Below are 17,004 nucleotides of genomic sequence, written 5' to 3'. Positions count from 1 at the left end.
TTGAGTCGTGCGAAATTAACGGAAACTATTGCACAAAGTACTCTTTTAATAAGAGAAGTAAGTCTGCCAAAGGTTGGATTAGTTTCTTTTGTATAACATGAACATTTCTGAACTAAAATAATTATAATCCTCATGTTGATTAGCTAAAAGTTACACATGTAACTAGTTTTCTTTATAAATGACTTTGCAGTCTTAATATTTTTCCTAATTTCAGCCCCTCCCCCTTCCCCTTCCTCCCAAAGATTTACAATCTTGGACATCTGCCTAATTTGGAAAAGGAAAACCAGGATCTTAGCAAAGAAAAACTTGTGTAATGGTGCCAAGATGGATCACTGAAATCCGATTGCAGGAAGCCATCCAGAAATATGTATTTCCAAAGTGAATAGGTGAACCTCGGGCTCTGGCATCTGGGTTTTCCAGCTGCCAAATTAAGCTCTCTCTGATGCTATAGCTATTGATTATTTCTCCAGAAAGGAAAGAGAAAGATAAATTAGCAAGGGGTTTGTCAGCTGTAGCTGGAGAAAGTGTTGAAATATTCAATTATGATCATTTCTGTGCCTAATTGCTTATGCATTGGCCAAGACCTGCTGTGCTAGTGTGGCAGTTTTGCCGGCTCAATGTGCCTACATGTAATCTGCAATCAAGTTAATGGGACAGGTAATCTGAGAATAGATGATGGAAAAATGAAGGTAAATACACAGTTTACTTAGAATGTTTTTCTTAAACACCCTTCCCCCCAGAAAAAGGAGGGGAGGGGAATGAAGGTGGTTTTAGATTTAACTAGCAACTCTGAATTTATTAGTTATCTTACATAGTCAAAAGTGCTGTTTGTATATTCAGCAGTAGCTAAATTATTTATTAAGGAATAAGAACTTTTGGGCATCAAGTAGCAAATGCTTAGCATTACATTAATTCAATATTCATGAAAGTTAGCATAGCTTTCTTTGCTCCAACTCAACATTCCATGGAAAAGAAATGGAACCTACAATAAGATACTGAAATACTGAATACTAATACAAATAAGAAGGACCTTATTTAGAGTTTGATGATTGAGATAAAGGTTCTTACAGCTTATTCTCAGCCTTTTGAGGTAAAGTAGATAGTTCTGGTCCAAACCAGAATCATGAGTACTATATTTATTGTAAGGTTACGGTAAAAAAAAAGTTTGAAAGTATGAGAATGCTTTCCCTCCTCTTCTATTTTATATTCCAGAGAACTGGGATAGATTAATTATGAGATTGCTCCCCCATTCCTGCTTTGGATTAAAATTTTGTTTATCAGATTGTGGTCTAGGCTGCTGTTGTTCTTCCCCTTTTACTGTTATTCTCAGAGCCCATTATAATAGGGGCCCATTGGAATTCCTGCACCTCATGGTTGGTTAAGGCCTTCCATAAAGTGATAAGAGGCAAAATCCATGCAGCAATCAGTTCTCTTTGAATGATGCGACCTTATATGGCTTCTAGAAGGTCAATGATCTCAGAGACTACTTTTACCTGAGGACATTTTCCCATTCAATCATATCAAAAAACAATGGCTACCAACCTGCCTTGCATTGAGGACCTGTATACTGTACGAGTCAAAAAGAGGGCTGTGAAAATATTTACAGACCCCTCACATTCTGGACATAAACTCTTGTTTCAACTCCTACCCTCAAAATGACCCCATAGAGCACTGCACACCAGAACAACTAGGCACGAGAACAGTTTTTTCCCGAACACCATCACTCTGCTAAACAAATAATTCCCTCAACACTGTCAAACTATTTACTAAGTCTGCACTACTATTAATCTCATCATTCCCATCACCCAATTCCTTCCACTTAGGACTGTAACTTTGTTGCATGTATCCTTAGTTTATATTGATATTGATTGTTTTCTGATTGCTTATTTGTACCCTACGTCTATTATTAAGTATTGTACCTTATGATTCTTGATGAACATATCTTTTCTTTTATGTACACTGAGAGCATATGCACCAAGACAAATTCCTTGTGTGTCCAATCACACTTGGCCAATAAAAAAAATCTATCTATCTATCTATCCATCTATCCATTTATCTATCTATCTATCTATCTATCTATCTATCTATCTATCTATCTATCTATCTATCTATCTATCTATCTATCTATCTATCTATCTATCTATCTATCTATCTAATATAATCACCTTTTTCTCCCATAGGACTTGTCTCTATGACTGCTACCAGATGGGAACTGAGGATGGGTTTTTTCAGTTGCTGCCCTCACTCTTTGTAATTATCTCCTGGTAGGAATTTGATGAGCCTCATCTCTCTTAAATTTTGAGGATCTACCTGTTCCATCTTGAGAGGAGGAACATGTTGTTAGGTTGGAGGGTGAGTTGCTAGCCGGCAACATTTTTACTTGTTGCTTTAAAATAACAAAACACTTAAATGTAGTTGAGGTTTTCTGGAGCATTTTATTTTCTATGTTTAGACTGTTAGCCATTTAGCGCACCTGGGAATGGGTGACTTACAAATAAGGCAATGAATGAATGAATACCACTATTAGTGGTATGTATTTTTGTAAGTCCCAGACTTACCTAGAGCAGTAGTCTGATTTTGATTTTAATATTTCTGGCGTACAGAAATATTTAATTTTCTATTAGGAATTTAAAATTCCATTGAAAATATGCAATCACTAGCATCCCATATCGTCAGCTGTCATTTTCTTGCTGTCCCCTTTCTTGTAAATTTTTTCTCTCTGAAGATTTTTTTTTTCATTTTCTTTTGTGTCTTTAAGCCAGGAAGGTAAAACCAATCAATGTGCAATGCTGAAAGCCCGTAACGGAAAATGACAAATGCACCATAGCGGAATATAACTTATACCTTTTCTTGCAATAGCAATTGACTCACTGGCTTTCAATGTATCAGAATGGCATTCTTTTATTCCTAGGACTAAAAAGTTCTAAGAAAGGTCGGCATGATTGCTCAGATGCTGAATGCAGAATACAGAGAAAGTTATCAGAGTTTTAGAATTTATATTGTTCTGAGTAACTTTCAAAGCCTGCCTATTGGAAAAAAAAAATCAATTGAGAAAGGGAAAAGTAGTGATATATTCCACTACTCTGCCAAATTTATGTAACAGCTATTTGAATGATTGCCATCAACTGTTGTATTTATGGGCAAGGCCCTGCCAGTCTCTGGAACACCTCAGGGCTTCCAAAGTCAGTTGTAACTGATTGAAGGCATGTCTGTGAATGAGCAGAGACGATGACCACTGTGGACAATGAAAGACTGGTGAGTGGAGAATGGAAGATTACCCATAAGAACTCTGAATGTCAGTTCCTTGCCAGGAGACCATAAAACAATGGTCTCTAATGGGTTTGAGTGACAGGCATCAAGGAAAGCAACAGTGGAGTTCTCAGCAGCAGTGGAGCCTTTAATAAGGACAGTAATCTAGCCAAACTCACTTTCTAATCACATTCCAAAATGTTCAACCTAGCCCAGTGATGGTGAACCTTTTTCATGCCAGTGCTCAAATTGCATGGGAGAACCCCCCATGTATGCACTCTGCTCCCATGCAGGCGCCCTGCCCCACGTATGCTCCCCACCCCCCGGCCCATTTTTGGCTTCTAGGTTGGTGCATGAGGCCTTCCAGGCCCAAAACAGGGCACGGGGGGGGCAGCAAGCCCCCCGTTTTGGCTTCTAGATTGGTGCAGGAAGCCTTCCAGGCCCAAATTGTGTTCTGTCCTCCTCCGCCTCCATCCGAATTATGGCTTAATTAGCCGGTACTATCAGCTCTGGCGACAAAAGAGCCAGCGTCTGCCAAGAGCCCTCGTTATTTTCCATGACGCTGGTGAGTCACAAACTTCAGCTCTAGTCAATCAGTGGATTTGCCTGTTACAAAGAGACACACCAGTTCTCACTGCCTTTTATATCCTGTGGGGTGTGGCTCCATGACTCAGCACTTCCTAGGCCTCATTATTTCTTCCACCTGGCCTGCTTCTGGCTCCTGGAGCTGAGCCAGGAAAGCCGGTGCTCCTGAGGTAAATCCTGACGGCCCTTCCCCCTCACTGACCAAGTCACTTTCTGGCAGAAGGCCCGGCTCCAAGTCACTGCCGGGCATGGGGCCAGGTTCGGGGGCTGGAGTCACAACAAAATGGGGCATGGAGGGCCCTGCGCACATGCGCGAACCCCCAAAATGCAATTGAGTGCCCCCTGCACATGCGTCCCCCCCACGCATGTGCGGCAGAGACCCGAAGACCAGCTGGCGGGCTGGAGGTGTCTGCACATGTGCGGTGGAGCTGGGCTGGGGCGACGGCTGGTGTGCCCACAGAGAAGGCTGTGTGCCACCTGTGTCACACATGCCATAGGTTCACCATCATGGACCTAGCCACTTTAGAGATGCTAGAGCTCTTCAAAACGATGAGCCACCAAGTCTTCCCTTTGCTCAATAAAAGATAGCTTTGGATCTATAACGCAACTGAGTAATTAGCAGCCTCATAGTTTAATGCAAAGTCCTGCTAGACTTGGATTCAAAGACTTGGTTGCCATAATCTCCACAAAGTTTCTCTGCGGAGAGGAAAATATCCATATTCATTAGAAAGTTCTAAAACTTCTTATTTAAAATTCATGGTGGGAAAAGAATGAAAGAATTGAGCATTTACCTTAATGCCATATACTGTAGTTTCTAAAGCAGGGATCTCCAACCTTGGCAACTTTAAGACTTGTGGACTTCAACTCTCAGAGTTCCTCAGCTAGTCTTGCTGGCTGAGGAACTCTGGGAGTTGAAGTCCACAAGTCTTAAAGTTGCCAAGGTTGGAGACCCCTATTCTAAAGGACATGTCATCTCAGACAGAAAAGCCTCTGTTCCCACTCTTATAAGTCGTTAAGTCTCAAATAAAATGAATGATATATGTCCATGTACCCAGTTTACCAGTCCCCAGTTCCTTGCTTAATAGCTTTACATAAGCTACAAAGATCCATACGACTCACAAAGCAAGTATAGCTTAATAAAATTTATTAAATTTGATATTAAATTTTAAAACTTACTTTGGTATCATTTACTATTTTTATGCTGCTTCTTAAGCCATCCAAATGCACTATATTTCAATGTGTGTTTTTTTCGTCAAAAAAATGCATTGTTGACCAACATTTGTTTTTATAATCTACCAGTTTATTGTTCAATCTTCCGGTTAGATCATTAATGCTGATGTTCTATTTTGTACTTTGCAAGCAGGAACTTAGGTTACCGAAGAATGAATACATGAATTATAAAACTGAGTAAATTAAAATGTATATATGCTATGCAGTTGACATGCAGTTGACAGGCAAGAAAAAAACAGATCAAAATGAACCTTATGGTAACTTTCCCATTATATATTACTTGTGCTATATAAATTACAGAGAGTATGATATATGCTGATATAATAACATTCTTCTAAGTTCTGTTTTGCATATCTGTACTGTAGAAAGTTGTTGTGTCTCATCCGATCTCACCACAACCGGGGCCTTCTTATCTGCTTCCGAACATGGAGGAATGTCCTAGTATGCCTCCCGGCCCCAGCCCTGGCTCCATGCCCAGACAGGCTGAAGAGGAGGAAGTATCTCCAGCCCCCAGCTCTGGCTCCATGCCCAGGCAAACGGAGCAACTAGACCGCTCCCCCTCCTCCACAGCATGTGAGCCTGAGGGAGGTCAATTGCCAACAGCTGCAGACTGGAGTGACCCTCGCGTCAGAAGACTTGATAGACGGAGGCAACAGAAGGAAGGGAGGGGCAGGCCTGGATAAGTGCTGAGTCATAGAGCCTATATAAAGCCTATATAAAGGACCTGCTTTCTGGCATACTCTGAGTCAGGCAAAGTCTAAACATATCTTGCTGAAGTCACTTTCTGGTCTCCTGCCTGCCCTGAGAACTTTGCTAGGACTTTGGCAGAGCTGCAGAGGCACGCCTGATTCGGATTTCCCTGACCCGGCCGTCAGCGGAGGAGTGGGACACGACAAAAGTATTAAATATATTAGTTCTGATATACAATGTAGAACTTCTCATACCCTGAGACCAAAGTACCTTGTGTAGCTCAGGAAGAATGGAAGTAATAGCAGATGTTCTTGTCAGCCCTGGAGGCCATCTTTTTCTCTGGATCGTCAGGGCTGCCACATTTAGTGCTGTGGGAAACTGGGAGGGGGGAATTGCATAGAGTTGCAGGGATATCTAGCCAAAATAACATTCATTTCTCAGAGAGTCAAGGACATTCGGCCCTTCACCTGGAGTGGCGTGACTGGGGACATCTTCAGTTGGGATGGTGCATTGATTGGACCATGTGATGGACATGTGGGTGCAGGGGAAGAGGCTTGGACTTTCTTTTGGGTGGGGAAAACCCAGAAGCTTTCAGTTTCGGGTTTTCCCAGGTGTGCCAATATGACATCTCTAATAAAATGGAACTTTGAGGAACTTCTAGCCTTGGAGTCTTCTTTTTTTGGGGATGTTACTTGGAAGCCTGACAGTTCTTCTGAGTAATATTTACTTAATATATCAATGGGGATAAAAACCAAGGTCTGCCATAGGATCCCATATTTTAATTTTAGCTTTTTTTTATTATTTATGACATTATCCTTTTCCAGACGTTCCCCTTTGCATGCATTCTCTGAATTATCATTTTGCCCCAATATTATGTTTTTAAACAAATCAATATTCATCTCAGAAATAAGCATGCACATCATTTGTTTCTAGGAGTTACAGGTTTCAGATAGTAATTTAATAATCTAAAATGATATTTAAAAAGAGGGGAAAACCTGCTCAGCATATTAGATAGATGAAATAGAAATGAAAATCATAAGTGCAGCCACTCTTTTCACTTGGGTTAACGACTGAGTTGTTGGTCCCAGTAAAGGTCACTAAATAAGGACTACCTATATTTCCAGAGTGTAGGAAACTTAACAAAATCTCAGTTTCCTTTACTTCTGTTTCAGACACTTTTGAAAATGGTACTTATTCTAATGAAAGCAGGACTATCAATAGCATTGCATATAAATGTTGCACATTAAGTTAGAGCCATAAATAAATCCCCTATTAATAATCTCTATTCATTTTGCTTAATTTCTCCTGGGAAAATATATTCAGTGATATTTATTAAAGGTGGAACCTGCTATTAATAATGGATGTTATACCGCTATTTTAAATCCTATACAGTGCTCCGGAACTACTTCGGGAGGCAGGAAAAGAACAGGAACATAACAAATGTAAAGTATTCAAATAACTTGTAAAAGTAATTGAGAAAATAAAATAAAAAATAAATAAATAAAATTGAGAAATTGTTTCTATTGCCTATCTATCCTTCAGCATCTCTTGGTGAAATTTTGATCAGTTTTCCACCATATGCATCTAGAACAGTGATAATATTCAGCCGATAATCAGCCGGTTCTATCCAGTAGCGGTGGCTGCGGGAGGCTATGCCCACCTGCCCTGACGTCATCACATCCCATTTTTTACGATCAGTGCATGCATGGTTGGCTCTGTGCATGCTCACAGGTGGCACGCGTGCTCACATTTGCAAACTGGTAGTGAAGGTAAGTGAACACCACCCCTGATCTAGAAGCAACAATCCAACATCTCAATTCAATTGGCAATCAATCAATAACCAAGAAAGTTACCTTTTTTTTATTATTATTTGCATTTATATCCCGCCCTTCTCCGAAGACTCAGGGCGGCTTACACTATGTCAAGCAATAGTCTTCATCCATTTGTATATTATATACAAAGTCAACTTACTACTTCTATCTACTATCTCCTCTTTCCATCATTACATGGTGCTCAAGGAGCTGCCAATAATAATAGTATAACAAACATATTTTAAAAAGCCAATTAAGGCATCATTTAAATTACTTGATCAAAACAAACAGCACCCACTAACTCAGCAGGAAACCAGCTTGCAGCATAAAAGGATTTGCTCGCTGCCAGTATTTTTTTATTTGCTTTCGTTATCCCCACTATATAACAGTAAAATGTTTAAGTTTTCCCAAAGACTTTAAAGCACTTCAAATGGATTTTTTACACTGAAATAGGAAGTGGAAAAGGTAAGATAAACAAACATAAAATATAGGAAGAGGCAGATCAACACCACAATCTAATCAAACTGAGCTGTTAAGTACACCCCGTTGAGTTTGGTAGAACTCTCTCTGAGATGAGAGTGCTTAAAAGATCTACTATAATCATGGAGGAAGCTCTGTGCTTTTTATTGCAAATGCCTAGGAGCAACGGGGAATATTTCATAAGGAGTTTTGCAGTGCAAAACATAAACTATTTTCTTCTTGGCCACATTAATAATGTGAACAGCAATCATGCCTTCAGTAACATAAAATTGGAGGAACGGATATTGTCATTAGGAACTCTGCAAGTACGGATACGTGAGAGAGGTATCTTTAACTTTCCATCTCTCTGAGCATTTTTAAAGGAAGCATGGAAGAGATTGAGGCTGGTTTTGTTCTTCCCACATTCTTCAAACTTAGTAAAAACCCTTGGAGGTGGTTGCCTGTTTATGAAAAATTAAAATAGGGGAGCAATGTCAAAAAATATCCTCCCTGCACCCAACTATGTCATGGTGGCTTGCTGTGTTTAAAATAAACGTTTCAGTAAATTTCAGTGCTTCACTAAGCAAGGTTGGAAGAATTAATACTTGGATGGGAGCCACCGTGGAATTCCAGGGTTTTTGGCCAGGCTCAGAAGTTGAAAAGAATCCTAGAACAATTGTGCTCGCTTCAGCAGCACATATACTAAAATTGGAACGATACAGAGAAGATTAGCATGGCCCCTGCGCAAAGATGACACGCAACTTCGTGAAGCCTTCCATATTTTTTTGATGGAGAGTGGAATTGAGAGAGTGATTATGTGTGGAGTGACTAGAGATTATAATTTAAGATTTATTTTGGATTATGATTGGTAGTTTTGATACCCTGCATTTTGTTCTGGGAAGTCGGGGGGTGGGTGGGGTGTAGGGTGTAGGGGAACTGGGGGGGGATGAGGGTAGAGGATGGAGTGATGGTTAATGTACAGGGATTATTGAAGATGTATAAATATAATTAATGTAGGGTTGGGTCTGTCCAGCTACCATTTTAGAATGGTCGGGAGGGAGAAAGGAGGAGAGAGTAGGAGGTAGGAAAGAGGAGAAGAGGGGTAGAAGAGGGAGAAGAGGAAGGAAGAGGGGTAGAAGAGGGAGGAGGAAGGTGGAGGGTGGAGGGAGGAGAGGATGTAGATAAGAGAAGAAGAGGAAGGTCTGGAAAGTAGAAGGTGATAGAAGAGGGAAGAGAGTTAAAAGGAGGGGGTGGTGACTGGGCAAGCCCGACTAATTGTATATGACTGTACATTGGATGAGTTGTTGGATATGAATGTAAAAATAAAAAAAATTTATTTAAAAAAAAAAAGAATCCTAGAACAATGAATGAACTGGGAAATGGGTATTTTTCCATATTATTGTCCAGAATGCTGCTTGGTTCTGTTCATGCAGTTTTCAGTTGCTAAGTACAATTGCTATTGTACAAAAGGGGAAATGATGGTCAATACTAGCTTTGAAGCCTGGGTGTACTGCTATGTGAGCTGATAGCTGACCTTTCGGCTAACCGAGCCTGTGGTAGAGAGAAGCACACAGGAGACAACTGGCTGAGTCTGAGTGTTTTGCAAAACTGTAGTATCTGGAGAAGGTCTGGGCAGAAGACACCCAGAAAGGTGGTTCCCTCAATGAAGGAAATGGGTTCTGACCTAGGCTCCCTTAAAATGCAAGAAGCGGGAATTGGTCCCCGCAAAAACTCTTTTATTTACACAACTGTGAATTACCTTCATTCACAGATAGCAAGGTTTGTCCAAACAGTTTTTCAAAGGAATATTTATCAACACATCTTATCTCGTTTGGCAAGCTGCAACATAACTTGTTTCCAAATGCAGAGTAAGGCAAAACTTGGCAGAGTCTCTTAGAGTCACGAACAGAACTTTCCAATCTTGAAACTACCGAATGAATGAATTGTTTCCTGCAAAACAATTCTCCCTGTTCACTCCTCTTTTGTTTCTTATGGGAGGGGCCAATCACCTTCAAGGTGTGGCTTTACTCCCAAGTCGATGCTGCTTTCTGAGTTGTTTTTGTCTTCTGGCAGCTCTGAGCATGTGCACACTGGGAATGTGATCCAGCTGTTCTTCTGCCTTGCTGCTGTTTATCTCCCTCTTTGCCTCTGATGCAGAGCCCTCGTCCGAGTTTTCCCCACCCCCAGGACTGGCCCATGTTGCTCCCCAACCTCCTCGCTGTCTGACTCTACTGCCAGCTCTGCTGGCTGCCGGCGGGCCACAACAGAGATGCAACTAACTGCACTCAATATCAAAACCACTGCCATGCAGGATCTAATTGACACAGGGAGTCAAATGTCCACCATCAGAGAATTTTGGTGGGGAAGGTTGTCCCAAAAAAGAAGAAAATAATTCAAAGCAAAATCCCCATTGTTCAATAGGAACTGCGGATGGAGGGCCTGAAAATCATGTTCACCCTAGGGCAAGGGTGTCAAACTCAAGGCCCATGGGCCGGATCCAGCCCGCAAGGTGCTTAGATCTGGCCTGCAGGGCCGGCCTGGAAATAGCAAAGGACCAGCCCGTGGTGCCTCTGCTAGTGAAAACGTGGAGTGGCTGCACCCCGTTTTTGGCCTGGACAGCCTTCTACAGCACCCTGCTGGCTGTAATCAATAAGAAAGTAAGTAGTTCATCTTGCAGGATCCAATCTGCATCAGGCATTGGGACCAGAGGTTTAAACTTCTGAGTTTTCAGACTCATGCTGGAGCGAATCCCCTCTGCTAGAGAGAAATTCCCTGAGGATGGACTTGGAAGATTAAATCTCTGGTTCTGGTGACCAATCCAGACTGGATCCTGCAATGATCTGTTGGGACACATATATTCGCCTTCATTTCTGATTCATTTTCCCTGTAAGCAACTGTCCCCATAAGGATAGAGTTATACTTGAGGTAACACAGACACCCACAGACCCAAAATCAAGCTTTGAAAGGGTCACAGTGACATTTCACACACCAAATTGTCTGCAGCTAATTCCCTTAAAATAACTAGGAGGGATATAAACCTTTAGAAGATTTGTCTGACTAAGAACTTGAATTATGACTTACTAATTCGTGCTTTCACAGAGGTTTAGTGAGAGGTTAAAGAACATGAATTTATTAAATACATCGTCACATTATTATCTCAAGATTAAACATTTCGATTTGGGGTTCAGACTGAAAATATGCCTCTTAAGCTACCTTGGGAGTTTATGCAATACACTACTCATGTATTCATAATGATAACCAAGATGTTAACATTTTAAAAGTGTGTGTGTGGGGGGGAATACTCCAGCTAAGATTCTGGAACTGTTCAATCCTTTTACATTCAGCATATTTATATATCAAGCCTGCCCAGAAAGGACTGGCAAGGAAGATTCGCTCTGTCGCTTCTCCATCGATCGTCTCACAACTACTCCGAAGGCCATAACCCACACTTCGAAAACATGGCCTTACATGTTTCTTATTTCTTGTCCTCAATTAGTCCTATTAGAATTGTATTAGGAAAACAAAGAGAAAAAGAAAGTACAGAATCCTCCTGAATGGGTTGTTAAATTTCATACCACAGAATCATTTTTGTCCAATATTATCTTTTGGCAATTGGATGATTGTGCGGCACCATTTGGTGGATAATTTTGATCTGCAGGCTCTCAAATATAGCTGTTCTAAAATGATGAGGAGAAAGAATTTTCTTCTTTGTATTATCATCTATTACTGTAATTAGAGAACAATGTTTATATGTTAACATAACATGGAATGTATTTAATTCAGAATGTGTCTTTTTAAAAACAAATCTAAAGGTTTCTTCCTTCTTCTTCTCCTTGAAATTTATGCCTTCGGTTTTTCCTTCCATGTGTTTTTTAAATAGTTTAATAGTTCTTGAAACATCTACCAGATGGTGTTAAAAGAATACCTGAACTTTAGACCTCAGCTGAAACTTAAAGTAGAATGTGTTGGCAACTTGGAAGATTGAGAGTTCAATCCTAGGCAGCAACAGATGCTTCTCTATCCAGACACAAACAGAAAACATCTGCTGAGAACTCCACATAGGCATCAGGAAGGGCATCCAGCCAGTAAACACTCAGTTCCACCCAGTCATCCCAACTCCACTCTGATATATGAATTACAAGGTCATAAAAAGAAAATAAAAATCACTTGTGTAATTTAATTTACCCAAACTATGGTTAGTGTAGTGATTAAGGAATCAGGATAGAACCTAGAAGGTCATGAATTCTAATCACACCTTAGGCATGAAGCAAGCTGCTGACCTTGGTCCAGTCATACTCTTTCAGCTCTAGGAAGAAGGGGATAGTAAATCACTTCTGAAAAACTTTGCCAAGAAAAGTGTTGGGACTTGTCCAGGCAATCTCTGAGAATCAGACAAAATTAAACAAAAACAAAATTCTGAGTATCATTCAATATCATTCAAATCCACACCAAAGGTTACCAATGGATACCTATCTCATTTCCAGATGTGTAGTGAGGTCACAAAAATGATCACAAAGTAGAATTGTTTCAACAGCATGTCTTTGGCCGTGGATAAAAAGGACTAAAGGAAGGAATCATCTGACTCTGTAGGAGATGACCAGGCTGAGCCCAAGAGAGGGCTCAGTCTTTAATCTACCACCAATTTGCTTTGACCATTAGCAGTTCAGATTCTTCTGGAGAGCTTTAGCATGCAATAAACCTATGTTCATCTGAACTGCCTGGACTGCTGATTTCCTGCACTTTGAAGATCCAGTTTTGATCAGGCCTCAATATTTCTGTATTTATGTATGCAAAACAATAAACAAAGCAAAATCGACATTTGGCCGCCATATTGTAGCAACTTGCTGGGGAGGAAGGAAAACCGCAGACAACTTCCTCCAGTTGTTTGGCAGGTCATTAAAGGTTATCATGGATAAAGTTTTTATATATGATTAACATTGAATTATTTATCTGCTTGTTTGTTTGTTATTTATTTATTATGCTTGCACCAGCAACAATACATTTGGCTGTATGATTACTCTTAAATTTGAAGGATCCAGAATGTTAGTTCTTATGCAAGCTATTTTGTTACCCCTAGATGTCCCTGCTTGATCTAACATTCAATCTTGAAAGAATAAATATACCTAGCATCAGTTCTTGCATGTCACAATTTCTCTTGCATCACATTACTGTCCAAGGCAGTTATATCATCCCACCCTTATAGAAACCGTGGTCATAAAACTAGCTCTAATATTCTTGCCCCAAAGGTTAAATAAAATGTACACAAGTAATAGAAGTACAATTGTATTTTATTTCAATTCTGCAAAATTTGGTCATCATTGATCAATTATTGCTTAATGCAGTTGAGGGAATAGGGTAGAGTATTTTGTGATTGTTGCTAAAGAAGGATTTTTCCCTGTGCCCCTCAGAGATGTCATTAAATAGATGAAGCCAACGCAGGTTCTTTTTTGCACAGGCAAATAAGAGAGAATTAAATTAATGGTCTATGTAGCTTGTATCCAAGCTTATTTTATTCAGTTAAAATGTTGGTACCAATGAGATGCTGATACGTTTGTAAACTGAACCGTCAGTACATGAAGAATTCCACAGGGCCTTAAAAAAGAAGAAGAGAATGTCAAATGAACTCTCAAATATTAAGGTCCATGTATCATTGACAACAGACATAAAAGAACATTTGTGTTACCAATCCTTTGTAATTTAAGAAGGTTACATTAAAAATATTTGATTTTTTAAAAGAAATTGTAGCAATAAATACTTAAATAATAATTAAAATATGTAGGATTGTGCTATAGTAATCAAAATGGCATCTAAAACGCTATCAGTATGCCAAAAAAGAGGTCTCCCATATTGAAAGATAGAAAGAGCAAGGGGATAATCAAATATAGAGTGGGAAAATGAATTAATGAATGTTAATTAACAAATAGTAAATTACCTATGCTCGGAATTCAATCTCTTAACTAATGCAAAGAAAATTTGATTGTATTCAACATACATGTTTTGGATACTTCAAATGAGTTGCTAACAGCTAACAGAATACCTAGCAGGAATTGTCCAGTGAGAATCTAATTGTTGCCTCAGATTTACTAATTGACTGTGAAAATGGGAACAACCCCATTTTCGATGTAGGTAGATCTGTCTGCCTTGCAATCAGGTTGCATGATGGCATTCTAATGAATGGAAATAGTACAGCATGAATGTATCCTTGTAAAAACACAATATAAGAGGGACGGAGGGAGGAAGGAAGGAAGGAAGGAAGGAAGGAAGGAAGGAAGGAAGGAAGGACAGACAGAAGGAAGGAAGGAGGGAGGGAGGGAGGGAGGGAGGGAGGGAGAGAAGGAAGGAAGGAAGGAAGGAAGGAAGGAAGGAAGGAAGGAAAAAAAGGAAGGATGCTTTCATGTTTATTGTCAAACACATCTATGAACCAGAAGAAATATAACTGACATATAAATATGAACACGGTGAGTGTATCCACCTGCTATGCATTTTGAGATGGCAATATGCTTTAAATATTGAAACAAAACAATGATTAACTGGAAGAAGGGAAAAATATATATCCAGAATAGCCAAAGGAATTAACAGTGACTGTAATGGCTATTATCAGGGGCACCCCTTACATCTTGTGTAGTTTTTTAGTAATCACATTTACATAATTATAGACAGAATAGGGAAAAGTGCAAAGAGGGCATCCAAATTAATGAGAATGTTGCAACTGTATTCCTATGTGGAAAGACACAGAAATTTGAGACAAAAAGTTCAGAAAACAAGATAGTTGAGGAAGAAATAATCAAGATGTATAGAACATAGAGAAAGTGAAATATGAGCATAAGGAGCTGTCCATTCAAACAGGCCCGGACATAATTCAAAACAAAGGAAGCACTTCTTAACACAGCATGTAACTAACCTGTGAAATTTGTGGCCACAAGAGATGATAACAGCCATTAACTGATATGGCTTAAAGGAGGGATTGGATAAATTCATTGAGGACACGTTTATCAAAAGCCATTAGTTCTAAAATATAATGATTAAAAATCCCAATAAAGGATAGATAACTGTTTTAAAAATGAATCTTACTACAATAGGTTTCTATGGAACTTAAGAAGGCTTCTATGGAAAAGAGAAACTCGGAACTTCTTTAGGTATTGTTTGTGATGTGATGATGGGTCAGTTTAACTTTTTGACCACCATGTTTTTCATTGACCATATAATAATTTTACCTCTATTCCTGTACAGATCCCAAGTGATCAAGTCCAATAACCATTACAGACCCAATGTAAAAATTATTAGATGACCCTTCCAATATCACGGCAGAAATTTGATTTCTCTTTTAATTCTAATTATTTAGTATTTTTAGCATGAAAGGCTGCAAGAGATATTTGGGAACGGGCAGGGCATTATGAAAGGTTAAAATATCTCTTGATATCAAATTTAGTCTAGATGCACTAGGAAATTCTAATTAACCTTAATTGCCTTGGATATGAAATGTGTTTTGGGTTATTATAAATGTACAGTATGTTTTAGTAGAAATTAAATAATATTTTAAGGTGGATATGGATTATTTGCAAGAATTTTAGAATAAAGTGTTGGAAAACTATATAGTCATAAATCAATAAATATTAAGCATGTTTTTAAGATATCAAGTTAAGGCTAAGACCATAAAATATTTTTAATGCTTGTTGGACATCTTAGAAAATGCTTAGAAATAACTCAGCTGTCAATTTCACTAGGCTGGAGAATAAAATCATAGAAGAAATATAAGCATTATATGGACTTGCCACATTATTACCGGGTTAATATTCATTATTAGTATTATATCCATATTGCTAAAATGGTTTGAGGAAGAGAGGCACTGAAGGGTGGGTTGCCTGTGTGTTTGTTGAACTAGCTTGGACAAGTTCATTCAGTGAACTTAGCAACATCTGAAAGAACAATATGGCTTAAAAATGGAAAAGCAGTTTTGAAAGAGATACTGCTCCAAAAATTTGGAAACTATAAATATATGAGTAAAACAAATGTACCATTTACAGTAATAAGAAGAGATTTTTATACTTTTGTACTCAGGATATACTGTGTACTCACTCTCTTATTATCTCTTTCTCAGTGTAATGGGGAAAACATGATGATTCTTACTCCAAGAGGTCAAAGTTTAAAACTTTGCTTTAAAGAAAGTAGTTGCTCCCACTCCCTTTAAAATTCTTGTCTGTACAATCTCTCTCTCTCTCTCTCTCTCTCTCTCTCTCTCTCTCTCTCTCTCTCTCTCTCTCTCTTTCTCACCAAATCCCCACCTCTCTTTTAGGAATATACCAGAGACATCTAGATGGTTACTCTGAGAAACAAGTAAGAGAATCAGAGTACACTTTGTTCCTTGACCAGCAGATGAGAAGGGCAAAATATTCCAGTCAGTTTTAGGGAACCACTAGGGAATGCTGTGTATCAGTTCATCTAAACTTTAAAATTTGCTGTGAAAATGTGCTACAGGCATCAGGGAAAGAAGGAAAAAAAGAGCTGAACTGTACATTATGTTGAACAGCTCATTAGCTTTAAGAGATTTATGCTGCAGAGTCTACAAGAATATATTGCCTGCTTGCTGCCATGTTTACTAGCAGATAAGATGACTGGAATTGCAGACAAAATAAGTGAAGGGGGCATATAGTGTTTAGGCTATGGAATTCCAATTTCAAGGGTCCAACGAACAGGGTTTCCTATTGGCTTGAAGACATATTGTGGCTTTTATGAATATTAAGCCAAAGGAGATCATCAGGCTATCTTGAGAAACCATCATAGGCAGCTCTTGCCTATGAATCTTTCCACAAGTCTTATATTTATAGAAGAGCTGTTTTATAACTGCGAATCATGTTAAAAAGAAAGAAAGAAAAAAGAGAGAAATTCAACCATGTTTTTCCTCTTTATTGTTAAAACTGTAAATCTTAAGTCAATGCACATCTGTAGGATTAGAGGAGCCATTTTTCAGATGCCATGTTGT

At 39.1% G+C, this 17,004-nt stretch overlaps 1 protein-coding gene and 1 non-coding gene across 4 annotated transcripts in view; one reads left to right on the top strand and one right to left on the bottom strand.

Annotated features, from left to right (window-relative positions):
• CCSER1 (coiled-coil serine rich protein 1) overlaps nucleotides 1-17,004 on the bottom strand; it is a 998,177-nt gene that overhangs the window by 417,874 nt on the left and 563,299 nt on the right. Inside the window, exon 10 of one of the 3 annotated variants that reach the window (XM_058193885.1) lies at nucleotides 13,295-13,616. The exons of the other annotated variants lie outside the window; for them this stretch is intronic. Within the exon in view, the coding sequence (XP_058049868.1) occupies nucleotides 13,542-13,616 (75 nt within the window). The 3' untranslated portion in view covers nucleotides 13,295-13,541. Of the gene's footprint in view, nucleotides 1-13,294; nucleotides 13,617-17,004 lie in introns of those variants that run through there. 3 annotated transcript variants of the gene reach the window in all.
• Nucleotides 8,703-8,809, top strand: LOC131203579 (U6 spliceosomal RNA). Its single transcript, XR_009156428.1, has one exon. It is a non-coding gene; the product is annotated as a U6 spliceosomal RNA (small nuclear RNA).

This window comes from Ahaetulla prasina, chromosome 8, assembly GCF_028640845.1.
Source record: "Ahaetulla prasina isolate Xishuangbanna chromosome 8, ASM2864084v1, whole genome shotgun sequence".
NCBI classification, from domain to species: Eukaryota; Metazoa; Chordata; class Lepidosauria; order Squamata; family Colubridae; genus Ahaetulla; species Ahaetulla prasina.
This window is presented reverse-complemented; position numbering and strand designations above follow the sequence as displayed.